Source organism: Macaca thibetana, chromosome 2 (assembly GCF_024542745.1).
Source record: "Macaca thibetana thibetana isolate TM-01 chromosome 2, ASM2454274v1, whole genome shotgun sequence".
NCBI classification, from domain to species: domain Eukaryota; kingdom Metazoa; phylum Chordata; class Mammalia; order Primates; family Cercopithecidae; genus Macaca; species Macaca thibetana.
The window spans coordinates 40,651,564-40,665,081 of NC_065579.1; the positions used below are offsets into that span (position 1 = coordinate 40,651,564).

Here is a 13,518-nt window from a genome sequence, read left to right on the forward strand (position 1 = left end):
TACCTAAGACATACATTTTTAAAGTGAAAAACAACATACAAATAACATGTATCTTTTTCTTTTTTTTTTTTCTTTTTCTTTTTCAGACAGAATTTTGCTCTTGTCCAGGCTGGAGTGCAGTGGTACAGTCTGGGCTAACTGCAACCTCCACCTCCTGAGTTCAAGCAATTCTCCTGCCTCAGCCTCCCAAGTAGTTGGGATTACAGGTGCCCACCACCACGCCAGGCTAATTTTTGTATTTTTAGTAGAGACGGGTTTCATCATGTTGGCCAGGCTGGTGGTCTCAAACTTCTGACCTCAAGTGATCTGCCCCCATTAGCCTCCCAAAGTGCTGGGATTACAGGCATGAGCTACCACAGCTGGCCATAACACATGTTATGGAATCTTATGATTCCATTTGTGTTTTTTTTAACTGTTGATATGAGAAACTCAGGAATGGTATTCAAAATATTTAATGAGTCTGGCAAAGATACCACCCAATCAGCACTGATGCTGGCCGTTACCCTAGAGAAGGAAACAAGGCAGCCCTGTTGAATTGTGGGAGTCCTGGGGAAAAAGCAAGGGCAGACAAGGTGGCAGTGTAGGGTATTGGAAGAGACTTCTTACCAATAAGCAGGAATACATATGCAGAGAAAGAGTGAGACGTATCTACAAACTTGACAGTGGTACACAACAGGCACTTTCACGTTTTGCCCCACACAATCCTATTTGAAATTCTAAGAATGAGTAGGATTTGAAAAAAAATTAATACAGGAGAAAACACCAGCATGAGCCTATTCTCAAAATGTAGCCTGACATAAATTAATGGCATAGATTCACAAAAGACCAGAAGGAATCCAGGGTTATCTGGGGTCCCAGGAACCTCACATTTCTTACCACTTACTACTCTTGCCATCATCACTACCACCATGTTTTGAAATGTTCTTTTTCACTAAGCAAACTGGATTCATTAAGTAATACATTATTACTTTATTTCCTACATTTTTTATTAATCAAAAAACATATTAATCAGAAACATAATTTACTGCCAGGTAAAGCTCCCCATAAACATCAAATTATCATTAATGTCAAAATGAATTTGTGTATGTGTATGTGTGTGTGTGTATACATTTATTTACTTATTTATTTATTTGACATAGGGTCTCACTGTCTTGCCCAGGCTGGAGTGCAGTGGTGTGATCACAGTTCACCATAACCTAGAACCCATGGGCTCAAGTGATCCTCCTTCCTTAGCCTCCCGAGTAGCTAGGACTACAGGTGAGCCATCATGCCTGGCTATTTGTTTCTTGTAGGGACAGAGTCTTGCTGTTTTCCCCAATCTGATCTCAAACTCCTGGACTCAAGCAATCCTCCCACCTTGGCCTCCCAAAGTGCTGGCATTATAGGCATGAGCCAATGTGCATGGCCAATTCACATATTTTTGAAATATCGAAAATATTTCTAATCAAACCCCTCAAAACCCTATTGGTCAGGAATGTTCGACAGTTGAAGAACCATTTGTCATGCATTCTCTAGATGTAGAAGTGAGAGACCTATGTGTCCCTGCTTGTCTCTAAGACAGCTAGCCCTAGAAATCCTCACCTGTGGAGACAGTCAGGAGAACTGAAAACCAGTAGCAGTTCCTAGGACACAACCCAGAGGACAACCATGGGGTATGGCAGCAGCCTCAGAGCCTGACGATGGTATCAGACATCTACAAGTCCAAAGCAAGTAGCTGTGAATAAATAAAGCTGGGGCATGAGACATGACTTGTAAATATTTTTTAATAAGACTGTCAGAGCAGTGATTTTTTTTTTTTTTTTTAATCTGGCTCTATCACCCAGACTGAGTGCAGTGGCACGATCTTGGCTCACTGTACCCTCAACCTCCCATGTTCAGGTGATCCTCCCAACTCAGTCTCCCAGCTAGCTTGGCCTACAGGCATGCATCACCACACCTGGTTAATTTTTGTATTTTTTGTATAGACAGGGTTTCACCCTGTTGCCCAGGCTGGTCATGAACTCCTGGGCTCAAGCAATCCACCTGCCTCAGCCTCCCAAAGTGCCAGGATTCCAGGTGTGAACCACTGTGCCTGGCCAGCAGTGATTCCTAAAGGGGGAAATATTAGAATAAAAGAGGGATAGATGGATATAGTTTGAAAAGGTATCATAATTTTATATTCAAGGGCAAATACAAACTTTTTTCCGTAAAGCAAACTATCAAAAGGAAAGTTCTAGAAAATCTTCGCTGATAAGTGTTTGCTGAAATATTCTCATAACAGTATAATTCTCATACCTCCTGAAAATAAATAAATAATTTATTTGTAATTGACAAATAAAAATTGTATTTATTTATGGTGTTTTGAACATGACATTTTGAAATGCAGGAGGTAAATTTTTATGTGAATCTAAAAAGGGCAGCAGTTTTAAATAGTCTAAGTTTGTAATTTGTTTCTATGGGCCAATTATGACAGGGTTAAAGTGTATATTGGAAAGAGGTAGGGTAGAGAACAGCAGACACCCTGGGGAGGAGAGGAGACTGTCCCAGGGTCATGAGGCCAGGGATTAGGATATAAGTGCTGAGGACCTCATCTGCTTGATCCAGCTGTATCTGCAGCATCTAAATCAATGCTTGGCACATAGACCAGGCTCAGTTAATATTTATTGACTGAATGCATTAATGAATGTCAAAATCAGGACTAGAAATCAAGTCTCTTTTTACCTCAGTCAATGCTCTAACAGGTCCTGGAATTAATCTTACTGTATTAAATAGAACATGTGGCAAAACTGTTCGCTGCCTACCCCAGTACCCATTTTTTCTTCCTCCTTAAACTTCCCAGCCTCTCTTGCAGCTACATCTCAGTCAGTGCAATGTAAGAGGAAGTGTTATATGGTACTAGCAGGAAGTCTTCACAAAATAAAGCAAGTGCACCTTTCCTCTTTTCTTCATCCTACTGCCTGAAATGCAAACATGGTGGGTTGGAGGCCAAGCAGCCACATGGACCATGAGTGTATGTTTTATAGCCAGTATTATTTGGGATTGTTCTATTATAGACAGAGAAAGCTAATCCTAACTGACATTTGAGAGGTAACCCTCTGCCCACCCCCACAAGGGACAGTGGAGATCAAGTGAAAATGTGGCACTCCAGGAAATATCCATTTCCACACTGCAGCAGCAGCAACCCGGTGTTAGCTCTATTTGTTACCTGGACCCAGCTCCCCAGTCACTGACCCCTCTGGGCCTTGAATCAGGTCTCTGTAAGTCCCGGGACAGTGCTTGCGATAGAGATTTTCCACCAGTGTGTTGCTTCCTCTAACCACAGCCCGCCCCTCCTGGTTCATGTAGTTCCACAGATGCAGGGCATAGGAGTCATTGAAGCTTGGGTCTGTATCCCACACTTCATAGTAGCGCCTCCACTCTGGATAGGAGATGGGGTAAAATCTTTGGGGGTGTAGGAAGGATATGTTCAGGCACCTGAGGTCGCTCAGCTCCTGGAAATCTTCAAGTTTACACCATACCCTCAACATCCTTGTCATCAAATCAGGGCCTTGGTTGCCCCAAATGTCTGAATTATAGTGTTCAACAAAGTTTTCCATGCATTTCCACAAAAAGGGGTGCTGGGGGAGGAACCCAAATACTCCATTACTAGAGTACCGAGAACCCTGGGCAGCCAAAAAGTTCTCCTCAGGTATGGGCCTGATGGAGATGACATCGGTGTCCATGTAGATGCCACCGTATTTCCAGATGACGGCCAGGCGGGATGCGTCCGAGCTGATGTGGAGCCAGTTTCTCTCTATGCTGGTGTTGATCTGCAGGAGCAGGTGCAAATCAGTCCCAAGTAGCCAGGGGGAAGAGGGAGGGGCATCACAGCAGGAGGCCAGGCCCAGAGAAGCTGGGGAGGGGTTAAAGAAGCCAGCTTCCCAAAATCCTATCTGCCACAAGCCCGATTTTGCAAATTTACCAAACTTACCTTACTCCAAAATTTTTCATTTAAGTAAAAAGTTTGCAGCAATCAGCATCAATGGAAAGGTTTTAGCACCTTTTAAAGATTTCATGAAATGGTTTTTTAAAAACATTAAAGCATTGGAAAGATAAAGAAGAAATCCAGAAAAGATTTCACAATGCACTGTATGATTCATTCTTCAATGTGGGTGACATAAACTACAAATATGAAACTGTAGAGGAAGAACCAAATAAAGCCCTTAAAATGCTAACAACTGACAATGAAAAAATCAGTATGTCTGCTCTTTGAAAAATTGGTAAAAAGAATCTTAAAATGCATACCTTTGCTCATTTATTAATTCCTCTAATAATATTTAATGAGGACCTATTTACTATGTGCCGAACTCTATTAAAACTGCTAAGGATACAGCAGTGAACAAACAAACAGAAAACCCTACTGGGAGGAGACAGATAATAAATAAACATTATGTGTCAGATGTTGACAACAACTATGAAGAAAAAAGGCTGGGTGAAGGGACTGTGAAGGGGCCAGGGTGGAGCACTGTATTTCATTAGTTCCCCCAGAAACTGAAGAGAGTTCCAGGAGGAGGGAACTCCTAGAACTCTCTTCTCTTGCAATAGAGATCGTCCACCAGTGTGTTGCTTCCTCTAACCACAGACCTCCCCTCCTGGTTCATATAGTTCCACAAATGCACGGCATAAAAGTCACTGAAGCTTAGGTCTGTATTCCAGTGAATACAAGGGCCCTGAGGCAAAAGCACACTTGCCATGTGCGGGAACAAGGAGGAGGCAGTGGGCTGAAGCAGAGTAGAGAAGGGAGTAGGGTAGGCAATGAGATCAGAATTGGACAGGGGTGGGGAGGGAGGCTAGATTATGTAGGCTGGGGCCAAGACTGAAGTTATTGGGAAGGTTTAGAAGAAAGGAGGGACGTGATCTCAAGTAGTCTTCAAAGGGTCACTCTGGCTGCTGTGTGGAAATCAGTCTGGGGTAGGGTTGGTAGGTGGCAAGGGCAGAAGCAAAGGCAGGTTAGGAGTCAGTTGACATAATCCAGACAAGAGATGATGGTGCTAACAGTGGGGGTGAGGGAAGGGCACATAATGAAGATGAAGCTGGTCAGCATTTTCTGATGGGCTAGATGTGGGGTGGGAGAGAGAGGAGTCACAGATGACTGCAAAGGCTAAAATGTGGGCAAAACAGAAAATTACTTTAAAAAGAACAAAAATAAATCAGCATAAATGTCAATGTTCTCATATGGAATGCTAAGATTTTGAAGAGAAATAGCAAAATGTTTTGTTTGTTTGTTTGTTTGTTTGTTAATTTTAAAGACATTGGACAAAAGGTTAAACAACCACCCCTGGCTTTTGACAAAATAAACAGTCTTTAAAATGCTGCTATCCAGTCAAATGAAAGCAGGTCAACTAAAACTTTGCAGAAATCTTCACAAGTTGTTAAAAATTGTCACATTGTGCTGGGCGTGGTGGCTCACACCTATAATCCCAGCACTTTGGGAGGCTAAAGTGGGTGGATTACCTGAGGTCAGAAGTTCGAGACCAGCCTGGCCAACGTGGTGAAGCCCCGTCTCCACTGAAACTACAAAAATTAGCTTGGTGTGGTGACAGGTACCTGTAATCCCAGCTACTAGGGAGGCTGAGACAGGAGAATCGCTTGAACCTGGGAGGCGGAGGTTGCAGTGAGCCAAGATCATGCCATTGCACTCCAGCCTGGGTGACAAGAGTGAAACTCCATCTCAAAAAAAAAAAAAAAAAATAGGCCGGGCGGGGGTGGCTCATGCCTGTAATCCCAGCACTTTGGGAGGCAGAGGCGGGCAGATCACGAAGTCAGGAGTTGGAGACCAGCCTGGCCAACACAGTGAAACCCCATCTCTACTAAAAATACAAAAAAAAAAATAGCCAGGCGGGTGGCGGGTGCCTGTAATCCCAGCTACTCCGGAGGCTGAGGCAGGAGAATCACTTGAACCTGGGAGGTGGAGGTTGCAGTGAGCTGAGATCGTACCACTGCACTCCAGCCTGGGCGAGAGAGCAAAACTCCGTCTCAAAAAAAAAAAAAAAAAAAAAAAAAAAAAAAAAAAAAAATTGTCACATTGTATACAATTGCCAAAAACCTAATAATAATAGCTAACATTTATCAATAATTGTTCTAAGTTCTTTTTAATCTACACACGTCCTCAATAATAGGTACTATGATCATTCCTATTTTTTTTAAGTTAAAAATTATGACCAGGGGCGGGGTGCGGTAGCTTAAGCCTGTAATCCCAGCACTTTGGGAGACCGAGGTGGGTGGATCACAAAGCCAAGAAATCGAGACCATCCTGGCCAACATGGTGAAACCCCATCTCTACTATAAACACAAAAATTAGCTGGGTGTGGTGGTGCATGCTTATAGTCCCAGCTACTTGGGAGGCTGAGGCAGGAGAATTGCTTGAACCCGGGAAGCGGAGGTTCTGGTGAGCCGAGATCGCACCACTGCACTCCAGCCTGGGCGACAGAGCGAGACTCCATCTCAAAACAAAACGAAACAAAACAAAAACAACATAAGCGCACCAATAAGGATGACCAGCAGAAAGAGGTTGAAGGTTCTAGCTGCTCAGAGAACAGTCGCCCATCCCCACCCTATGCCCATAGTTCTAATTCCTGGGCATCATTAAGGGCTACAGTAGCCCAGATCAGTGCAGCAAACCCAGTGGTCATGAGGAAGTGATGGCACCTTGAGTCTTTCCTAACAGGTGGTTCCCAGCTATCCTGTGGTGGCCTAACTGGGGAAGCACATGCAGAGCTCAGCATCCCTAGGGTATTATGGTGTGATCCCTGTAGATGTACAGCCTACTGTAGTATCCTGCAGGCTCAGACGGAGCAAACACTTAGGAGCTCTCTAGCTCAGAGCCCATCTTGCTCCTAAAATCCAACATAGTAAAATTAAGGTGCAGCTTAGAGCAACCTAAACTGTGTTCCATGGAACATCAGTGCCAAGAGATTATTTATGTGTCACACTGAAAGAGGGTTCCATGCTCAAATAAGTTTAGGAAGTGATGGGTTGAATCCAGTTAAATTTCTTTAGTTCAGAATGATAAAGAGGCTTTAATATCCTCATGTGCATAATTCATCTGTAAGAAAAGGATGTGGCATGCAGCTTCTCCCAAAATAATTTAATTACAGATTTTTTTCAAGGAGCAAAATACAATTTAGGCAGTGTGTTAGGCTGTTCCTGCATTCCTATAAGGAAATACCTAAGACTGGGTAATTTATAAAGAAAAGACGTTTGATTGGCTCATAGTTCTGCAGGCTGTACAGGAAGCAAAGCAACAGCATTTGCTTGGCTTCTGGGGAGGACTCAGGGAGCTTTTACTCACAACTGAAGGTAAAGCAGGAGTAGGTGCATCACATGGCAAGAGCAGGAGCAAGAGAGAGAGTCGCGGGGGGTAGGTGCCACACACTTTTAAACAACTAGATCTTGTGAGAACCCACTCACTATCCTGAGGACAGCACCAAGTCATGATGGATCCACTCCCATGACCCAATTACCTCCTACCAGGCCCCACCTCCAACAATGGAGATTACAATTCCACATGAGATTTGGTGAGGATATATATTCAAACTATATCAGGTGGTATTAGTCTAGCTCAGGCATCAGGAAACTTGTAGAGTCCCGGAGCACCCTCAAGCAAGTTAGCACTGAGAGCCACAAAGACCAAGCTGGGGTATCCCCTCCACTCCCAGAAACTGCCTCCCTACCCCTCTGCCTGCCCTGCCACTGCGCAGGGCAGCACCACCTGTTTTTTGGGAACTCTGCTGTTGGCACTGCCAACACAGTGGAAACTCAGTCCACGAACTGCCCCACCTCCTCCTGATGAGTCCCAATCTGAGGACTTCAGGGCTCTTCAGAAGGAGAGATAGGCACTTTGGGATCTAGAAGTCACTGAGGCCAAGAATAAACTGACCCCAGCAGCCACTCCCAACCCCAGCCCTTACCTTTCTGGCCCACCAGATCCCTCCTCATCAGGTCTGTCACTTAGTCCAAAAAATGTCTCCAGCTGACAGCAACTAGGTACACGCATGCCCTCCACCCAGGGGAGTCCACCCAGTTTCCAGGCAAATGAGGCGGGGCAGGGAGTAGGCTAAATAATGGCTACCCAAAGACCTCAGGTCCTAATTCCTGGAACCTGCTAATGTTACCTTATATGGCAAAAGTATCTTTGCAGATGTCATTAGGAAACTTAAGATGGGGAGATTATCCTGGATGGGCTCTAAATGCAATCACAAGTGTCATTTAAAGGGAGAGACAGAGGGAGATTTTACACACAGAGAGAAAAAGCGCTTTGAAGATGGAGATAGAGATTGGAGTGAGGGGCTATTGACCAAGGAATGCCAGCAGCCACAGAAGCTTGTCAGAGGCAAGGGATCATCCTTCCCTAGGAACTCAGGAGGAAACACAGCCCTACCAGCACTTTGATGTTGGCCCAGTGAAAATAATCTGGGACTTCTGACCTGCAGAACTGTGAGAGAACGAATTTCTGTTGTTTTACGCCACCAGGTTGGTGGTAATTAGTTACAGCAGACGGAGGAAACTACCACAAGTACCTTCATAATATCCTCAATTTTGCCACCTTAGCCCACAAAGCCAAAAATATTTACTATCTGGCCCTATACAGAAAAAAAAAGTTTGCTAATATTTGCTACAGCCTATGATTAGAATTTAGACAGAACTTTATGTGACAAGCAAATAGTATTATTTTTGCTTGTGTGTTTGTTTGAGACAGAGTCTCACTATGTTGCCCAGGCTGGCCTTTGAACTCCTGGGCTCCAGCAATCCTCCTGCCTCGGCCTCTGGAGTAGCTGAGACTACAGGTGCATGCCAGCACACCCAATGCGAATAGTATTATTTTTATGTCAATTTTTAAATGACTTTTTGTTTTCTAAAATAATTTTATTTGTAAAATCAACACATTCTCATCAGTAAATTCACTCCTAATCCAATTATACTAAAACACCTACTATTATTGTGTGTTGTATAGTTCTTTGAGGTCTTTTTTTTTCAATAGATGTGTGTGGGTTTTTGCATAACTTAAATCGTTATAACTACTATAATCACATTATGATATAAGGTGGTTTTAATTCCATATTGTGTTATAGTCTTCATAGGATGTCAGTTTTAAAAAATCATAGTTAAAGCCTGCATAATGGAATCATTGAGTGGCTGTACTACAATTTCCTTAAGCAACCTGATTTCAGTTCTTCTATAAGAGAAATATTAGATTGGCATGTTATTCTCTTATTATGGTTTGCTACTATCATGGGGATTACAAAATTCCTCCGAGCTCCAGGACTTTCTCAATCATATCTTAATACAACCCAATCCATATCGCAGCATTTCACCAATCCTTCATGAATTTTCTACTTACATCATTTCATGTTAAATATTGCCTGGTTTCCCCTTTAGGTGCAAAAAAAAAAAAAAAGTTTAACATAAGTGGATTTAAAACGATAGTGAAAAAAAGTGTCCTATACACCTAGAAAAGATATAAAAACTCATTCAGTTAAGAACAGTCTCCAAAGTAACCAAGATCCTAAAAGAAATAAGGCTAGAAGCAAAAGACACGAGAATAAAGATGCACCTAACACAAGTCTCCCCTGTTTATTTGAATCAGTTCTCAACATAAAAAGAGGGCCAAATGAGAGTCAACCCAAATATGAGTTCTAGTTCCATCTCCGACCTGAGTCCTTGCCCTCAGTTTACCCATATATACAATTCGTTGATATTTTAAGTTTTCCTGAACACTTACTTGATTGTACCATGAAAACAATGGTGTGTCTTCAAACAGCCTTTTCATATCCAAAGGGAAGAGGAAAACGTTGTCTATTGCTGAGAGGAAGGAAAAAGCTGGGTATGTGGAGTTTGAGGGCATCGGTGTGGAATCAGTGAGACCCTTCATAAAGAATACCACGGGCCGCTCAGGATAAATCTTGGCAGCAGACTCTACAGCACAGGAGACCAAGTGGGTCGGCTCCATTCTCTCTGAGGTCTCTAGAAACACAATGCCGCGTCTGTGGCTCAGGAGGGCTTCCAACCCCTGCTGGGACTTGAAAGAAGGCAAGCAGAAGAGGAAGCTGGACTTCAGGGTGAACTGGTAGAGGAAGCCACAGGCAAACACCAAGGTGACTGAAAGGGAGAGCTGGAGCTCCTTCCGCATGTCCTCTTCTCTGTGCCAGCCTGCTCCTTTAAATCAACACAATTAATTAAAAATCACAGCTGCAAAGGCTGAAAAAGGTAGCACATGAGAAAATGATACATGAATATCATTTAAAAACTTAAATTTTAAATATCCTAAATAAAATCTTATGAAATCAAGTCCAGCAATATTAAAAAGAAAAAATGCAGCCAGGCATGGTGGCACATGCCTGTAGTCCCAACTACTAGGGAGGCTGAGGCAGGAGGATCCCCTGAGTCCAAGAGTTTGAGACTAGCTTGGGCAGCATAGTGAAAATTATCACAAAAATTTTTTTAAAAAAGAAAAAGACAAGAAATGTGTGAGAAAGAAAAATGCATCATAACCAATCAGGATTTATCTTAGATTTTAAAAAGATTTGACATTAAAAATAATTAGTTAATAGGGAAAACTATTGATAAAATGCATTATCTTAACAGGCTAAAGAAGAAAAGCCATATCATTTTGGCTCAAGAGATGCCAAGAATGTGACTAACTTTAAGATTCATTCACAATTTTTTTAAAGTACAAGGAAACTTTCTTAAGCTGATTTTAAACAATGTCTACCAGAACATACAGTAATTATCATACTTAATATGAAACATTTGAAACATCCCCTTAAGATCAGGAATATGATATGAATGCCCATTGTCATTGTCACTGATATCATTGGTTACAATCGGATAATTGTAACCAATGCAATAAAACAAGAGAAAGAAATTTCTACTATGAATATTAAAAGAGGCAAAAGTATCTCTAGTTTCAGAAAACATAATTGAAAAACTAATAGAACTAAGAAAAAAAATTAACAAAGGAAGCAAACTGAAGGCTACAGAGTTAAATAAATTGCCAAGATCACACAATTATCAAGTAGCAGAGCTGTGACCCTAACTTGCATCCACCTGCCACCAAAGTCCAGGCTCTGAACTGTTACCTGCAGCGTTTTCCTCACCATAAATGTTAGCTCTAACCAAGCAGAACACAGATCTCAATTCTTAGCAGGTCTATCTTTCAAATTACTTATAACTGTTTTACAAAATACAAAACAGTGAATCAGAGCCTACCTTCTAGCTGGAAACTTGCAGTTAACCAGTATTTGAGATCTTAGAAGCAACAAGTTTTTCCTGCTACACTTTCTGATAAATCGCCACCCAATCTTCCAATTCAACAACACAGGGTGAGTAAATCATTGGCAGATTGAGACTAAACACAAAAGGTTCCGCGGAAGCTCCTCCCTTTACTAAGTTCCCTCAAACACAGACACTTGGGAACAAGAGGGGGTTCACCAGATTTTTAAGGTGACCCACACACTAATCCTGCCTGTTTGTGGATCTATTATGGGGGTTAGAAAGGGATTATTTCACCTGGAGAAAGCTGTATCCTGGCATAACCTTGGAGCCAACATATCCTGCACTTGTTCAGTTTAGCTTGAATCAAAATTATGGACAGAGACCCTGTAAGGTGGTACAAACACCCCTTTGCAAGCACAAAGTTTGATGAAAAGGAAAGAGAGCCCATCACCACAAATAAGCAATGAACAAGCGCCTGCAGTCCAAAGGCCCAGTGATTTAGAATGTAAGAAGTGATTCTCCAGTGTCAGTCACAGTGGCTGCAGGAAGGCTCCTTTTTCCCCAAGGTCCCCCTTGTATGAGCCTCCTCTCAGTCTCAGGAAGCCAGCTTTGTTGTCCTCCACTGATGTGGCAGTCCCCACATTTCCCAAGGTGTTAGCACTCACCTGTGGCCTATTCCCCACTGCCCCTGACAAGAGCTCTTAGTAATCTTCTTTGGAGCCATCCTCTGCTCAGTCACCTGTCTTGGCCATGAGCAGGTATCCACAGTTCCCCCTAGATGCTCTAGTGTGAGCAGGTAGGCCTGCTCCTGAGCAGACTTTGGATTCTAACATAGCAGGTCCTACACAAAGGAATTAAAGCTGCCCCACTCATTGATGGCTTCTGGTTTTCTATGTGTCCAAGGATCCCAGAAACAGCTTATAGGTCTCCCCTCTTCCTTTTGGAGCTGAATTTCTTCTCTGGACCTCATCAGTTCTGGGCTCAGAGTTCCTTGGCATCTTTCCAAAGTTCTCTGTAATTGGACAGATTGGTTGTTCTTTCCTGTGAAGGGGAGTGGAGATTAGTGCTCCTGCTCCTTGCTCAGGGGTAACTAGAGGACCCCATCTGTGGGAGTGGCAATGCATTCCTGGGTGTCAGGTGGGTCACATATCTTAGCGCCTCGCAATTGCTAGCCCAGTGGCTAAAACTATTGAACAAGTGGTCAAAGCAGAGATCAGTGATGTAGTTAATGGCCTTTGTCAGGTGAGGATGAATGTGAGCATCAGCAATGCAGTGAAATCCCAAACACAAAAAATCCCAAACTTGGTCTGACCAAGAACCAAGTAGAAAGTATGATGGAAGTAGCACTGAGCTTGGAGTTATGCCTCCAGCCACCCCAGGCGGAGGGAACTAGACAAGCCCCTAAACTGCCCAGAGCCTCAACTCCCTTGAAAAGTGCAGAAAATGACTGACCTTAGGCTCACTGTGAGAATGAAAGGGCTCTGTAAACCAAAGAAGCAATTGTCACTTTCTACCAAGGAAAATAGAAGAGAAAAATAGAATTATATCAATATGGATGGTATTTGTACTCCCTGATGACAAACATTAAGTTGTTTTGTTTTGTTCAGAAGAGTGAAATCTCTTCCTTATTCTAACTCTTTTTTTTTTTTTTTTTTTTTTTTTTTTTTTGAGGCGGAGTCTCACTCTGTCGCCCAGGCTGGAGTGCAGTGACATGATCTTGGCTCACTGCCACCTGCACCTCCCGGGTTCAAGTGATTCTCCTGCGTTGGCCTCCCGAGTAGCTGGGACTACAGGCATGTTCTACCATGCCTGGATAATCTTTGTATTTTTAGTAGAGACAGGATTTCACCATATTGGCCAGACTGGTCTCAAACTCCTGACCTCAAGTGATCCGCCCACCTTGGCCTCCCAAAGTGCTGGGATTACAGGCGTGAGCCACTGCACCTGGTCCCCAGTGAACTTTTAAGAGGGAAATCTTCAACCCTGTATAAAAGTTGATGAGATGTGTTCAGAAGCCAGGTCACTGGTAGTTGGAACCTCTTTAGGTTCATAGCCCGAAGTCTTTCCTGTGTCTTTTTGAGAAGGCCTCCTGTCATCTGAGCCACTCTACCTGCAACTTCTCAGGGCCCCCACATCCATCCTTCAGCATTCCCTTTGGTTTGAGAAACAGAACTATTTTCCCTGCCTTCTACTCCCCTTTCTGCCTTTCCTGGCCTATACCACACTAACTTCTGTCTGTTCAGGCAGGTGTCACAGCAGCAGCTCCTAACCTGGACTTTACAGATC

At 43.1% G+C, this 13,518-nt stretch overlaps 2 protein-coding genes across 3 annotated transcripts in view; one reads left to right on the top strand and one right to left on the bottom strand.

The window, feature by feature from the left end:
- MRAS (muscle RAS oncogene homolog) overlaps positions 1–13,518 on the top strand; it is a 325,869-nt gene that overhangs the window by 40,032 nt on the left and 272,319 nt on the right. The window lies entirely within an intron of this gene.
- On the bottom strand, positions 2,628–12,095 carry A4GNT (alpha-1,4-N-acetylglucosaminyltransferase). 2 transcript variants are annotated; one of them, XM_050779720.1, is made up of 3 exons: positions 11,898–12,095; positions 9,740–10,173; positions 2,628–3,788 (listed from the first exon to the last, which is right to left on the bottom strand). In XM_050779720.1, the coding sequence occupies exons 2-3, from the start codon at positions 10,145–10,147 to the stop codon at positions 3,174–3,176; spliced, it is 1,023 nt and encodes a 340-aa protein (XP_050635677.1). In that variant the 5' UTR covers positions 10,148–10,173; positions 11,898–12,095; the 3' UTR covers positions 2,628–3,173. The 2 variants fall into 2 exon arrangements, with proteins under 2 accessions (XP_050635677.1, XP_050635676.1); XM_050779719.1 differs by lacking the exon at positions 11,898–12,095 and adding an exon at positions 11,227–11,325.